Source organism: Limulus polyphemus, unplaced genomic scaffold, assembly GCF_000517525.1.
Source record: "Limulus polyphemus unplaced genomic scaffold, Limulus_polyphemus-2.1.2 Scaffold15448, whole genome shotgun sequence".
Taxonomy (NCBI): domain Eukaryota; kingdom Metazoa; phylum Arthropoda; class Merostomata; order Xiphosura; family Limulidae; genus Limulus; species Limulus polyphemus.
Window position 1 is genome coordinate 427 of NW_013681058.1, and position 3,802 is coordinate 4,228.

At 33.2% G+C, this 3,802-nt stretch overlaps 1 protein-coding gene across 1 annotated transcript; it reads left to right on the plus strand.

The window, feature by feature from the left end:
- Positions 1-425: 425 nt before the first annotated feature.
- Positions 426-3,239, plus strand: LOC111084263 (voltage-gated potassium channel subunit beta-2-like; the record flags this gene model as incomplete). The annotated part of the gene is made up of 3 exons (XM_022381026.1): positions 426-546; positions 2,120-2,211; positions 3,113-3,239. Coding segments are annotated over 3 exons (340 nt in total), but the record flags the coding sequence as incomplete, so codon positions are not given.
- Between the last annotated feature and the right edge of the window lie 563 nt (positions 3,240-3,802).

A 3,802-nucleotide genomic window follows, 5' to 3' on the forward strand; every position in this document is an offset into this window, starting at 1 on the left:
ATATTAAACAATATAGAATACAATATGTGGACCACATTGATAGTAAACAATATAGGATACAATATGTGGACCACATTGATAGTAAACAATATAGGATATAATATGTGGACCACACCTGTAGTGAACAACATACAATCGGCTGAGTAACTTGAGGATTAAAAATTTCACTCTGGAGTGGACTGTAGCGAGCCTCACAACAATTGTATGCAATTAACCCACCAACCTTTCACCCATCAACAGAGTAAACGAAGGTACAACAAAGCATAAAGTTTATAATGTGTGTTTCTGAGTGTTGCCCCAAACCAATGAACAACAATAATGTCGTTATTCTTTATCCTCAAGTATAACGTTTATAGTATGTGTTTGTGAATATTATTATTAACCATTTACCAACAGTATTGTCATGGTTCTCTCTCCACCAATAGGAAGCGTACAGTGTAGCTCGACAGTTTAATCAGATTCCTCCAATCATGGAACAGACAGAGTATCACATGTTCCAAAGGGAGAAGGTGGAACTATGTCATCCGGAGCTCTTCCATAAGATTGGTTTGTACTTCAATGTACCACATGGTTAAAAGGAACTATGTCCAGTTTTGTAAGATAGTAACTTGATAAACGAGACTATGCCTAATTTTGTAAGATAGTAACTTGATAACGAGACTATGTCTAGTTTTGTAAGATAGTAACCAGATAAACGAAACTATGTCTAGTTTTGTAAGATAGTAACCTGACAAACGAGGCTATGTCCAGTTTTGTAAGATAGTAACCTGATAAACGAGACTATGTCTAGTTTTGTAAGATAGTAACCTGATAAACGAGACTATGTCCAGTTTTGTAAGATAGTAACCTGATAAACGAAACTATGTCTAGTTTTGTAAGATAGTAACTTGATAGACGAGACTATGTCTAGTTTTGTAAGATAGTAACCTGATAAACGAGACTATGTCCAGTTTTGTAAGATTGTAACCTGATAAACGAAACTATGTCTAGTTTTGTAAGATAGTAACTTGATAAACGAGACTATGCCTGATTTTGTAAGATAGTAACCTGATAAACGAAACTATGTCTAGTTTTGTAAGATAGTAACTTGATAAACGAGACTATGTCCAGTTTTGTAAGATAGTAACTAGATAAACGAGACTATGCATAATTTTGTAAGATAGTAACCTGACAAACGAGGCTATGTCCAGTTTTGTAAGATAGTAACCTGATAAACGAGACTATGTCCCGATATTTGTAACTAAGGAAGGAAGATATTTGTAACTAAGGAAGGAAGATACTTGTAACTAAGGAAGGAAGATATTTGTAACTAAGGAAGGAAGATATTTGTTACTAAGGAAGGAAGATATTTGTAACCACGTCTGCGAAGGAGTTCCGAATTATTTGTCAGTGAAGACGATGAAATTTAAAAAAAAGTGTTGATAGTTATCATTTCTTTGAATCCATTAACTTAGAATGTGAAGATTCCTTCCTTAGTTACAAATATCTTCCTTCCTTGGTTACAAATATCTTCCTTCCTTGGTTACAAGTATCTTCCTTCCTTAGTTACAAATATCGTCCTTCCTTAGTTACAAATATCGTCCTTCCTTAGTTACAAATATCTTCCTTCCTTAGTTACAAATATCTTCCTTCCTTAGTTACAAATATCTTCCTTTCTTGGTTATCCTCCTCTCTATACGTTTTAGTACCGGTATGGGCGCATGCGTGCCTCTCCCTTTCTCTAGAGCACTGGAAGGGTTTTTTTTGTTTTAAATTTCATTGAAAGCTACACGAGGGCTATCTGCGCTAGTGTGTTCCTAATTTAGAAGGGATAGACTAGAGAGAAGGCAGCTAGTCAACAATGCCTACCTCCAACATCCTCTGTATAACCAAATAAATTTTAAATTTCACATATAATCCCCTGTATAACCAAAAAGGCTTAATATGAATTTTGTTTTTATCTTTAAAAATTGTGATACTAACCATATTCGAGTTTCTAATTTCGTACCACCACGAAAAAATAATATTATCATTCAAGTTTCCAAAGATTACAAGTATCAAGTTTCACATAAGTAACGAAGTGTCGGCGAAAGAGTTAAACATTCACATCACTTAGACATGTAAATTTGATTACCACCAGGTGTCGGCACCATGACGTGGTCTCCTCAGGCTTTTGGATTGAGTGGAAAGTTTGATGAAGGAATCACTCTCCTTTCCAGGGGCTCTATAAGGGTGAATATTGGTTTGACGTTATTGTGTGTTAGGATTAAGATATCTACACAACCTATTGTTCTGTTACCCTAATTATATGACAGTAAATATGTCCGTAAAGAGAATCGGAGTTAATCTTGAGCAACAGCATGAAAAATTGTCATTTTTTTTATCAGTATAAACAAAGAAAGAGATGTAAAAATGTATATTATTATTAATTATAAAAGAAGAAATCACGAGACTTCAGAAAAACTTAGATTTATCAATAGATATAAGATACTACAATCAAACAAAATATATGTCAATCATGGGGTAAATATTTATATAATCAAGATATTACAACAATAAAAACAGTAAAACACGACTGTCACTTAGTGGGTAAAGGTTTATATAATCAAGATATTACAACAATAAAAACAGTAAGGCACGAGTAGTACTGGTGTGTAAAGATTTATATAATCCAGATATTACAACAATAAAAACAGTAAGGCACGAGTAGTACTGGTGTGTAAAGATTTATATAATCAAGATATTACAACAATAAAAACAGTAAGACACGAGTAGTACTGGTGGGTAAAGGTTTATATAATCAAGATATTACAACAATAAAAACAGTAAGGCACGAGTGGTACTGGTGGGTAAAGGTTTATATAATCAAGATATTACAACAACAAAAACAGTAAAACACGAGTGTCACATAGTGGGTAAAGATTTATATAATCAAGATATTACAACAATAAAAACAGTAAGACACGAGTGTCACTTATTGAGTAAAGATTTATATAATCAAGATATTACAACAAAAGATATTACAACAATAAAAACAATAAGACATAAGTGTCCTTCAGTACATAAAACTTTAGTTATTTTAGTTACCGCCAGGAGGCTATATACAATCGTGCTTTTTGTTTCTCACTAACAGCACTATTCAGGGACCACTGACAAAACTGTAACGGACGAGAATCGCAGTCCAAGACATCAATCTAAAATTCAACAACTTTCCTTTACCGTGGAGAAGTTAGGCTGTACATTAAACCAGTTATTCATAGGTACGTATTGTGAACTGTGGAGTTCTGAAGCTGAATATTTGTTTATAAACAAAAGAGTGTTCAGGGTAAAGATTTCTAAATGATTTTAGTGTAATATGTTTCTGGAGTAATTTCTGTGAAATATGAATTATTTGATCTCATAAGAAACTTTCACACATTCACACGTAATTATCATGTTCAACATGCCAGTCAAGGTTAGTTAACACCATCTTACTTATCACATTTACACATATTAATGATGTTTAACATGCCAGTCAAGGCTATTTAACACCATCTTACTCATCACATTCACACGTAATAATGATGTTCAACATACCAGTCAAGGCTACTAAACACCATCTTACTTATCACATTTACACATAGTAATGATGTTTAACATGCCAGTCAAGGCTATTTAACACATTCTTATGTAACACATTCACATATATTAATGATGTTTAACATGCCAGTCAAGGCTACTAAACACCATCTTACTTATCACATTTACACATAATAATGATGTTTATTATGCCAGTCAAGGCTACTAAACACCATCTTACTTATCACATTTACACATAGTAATG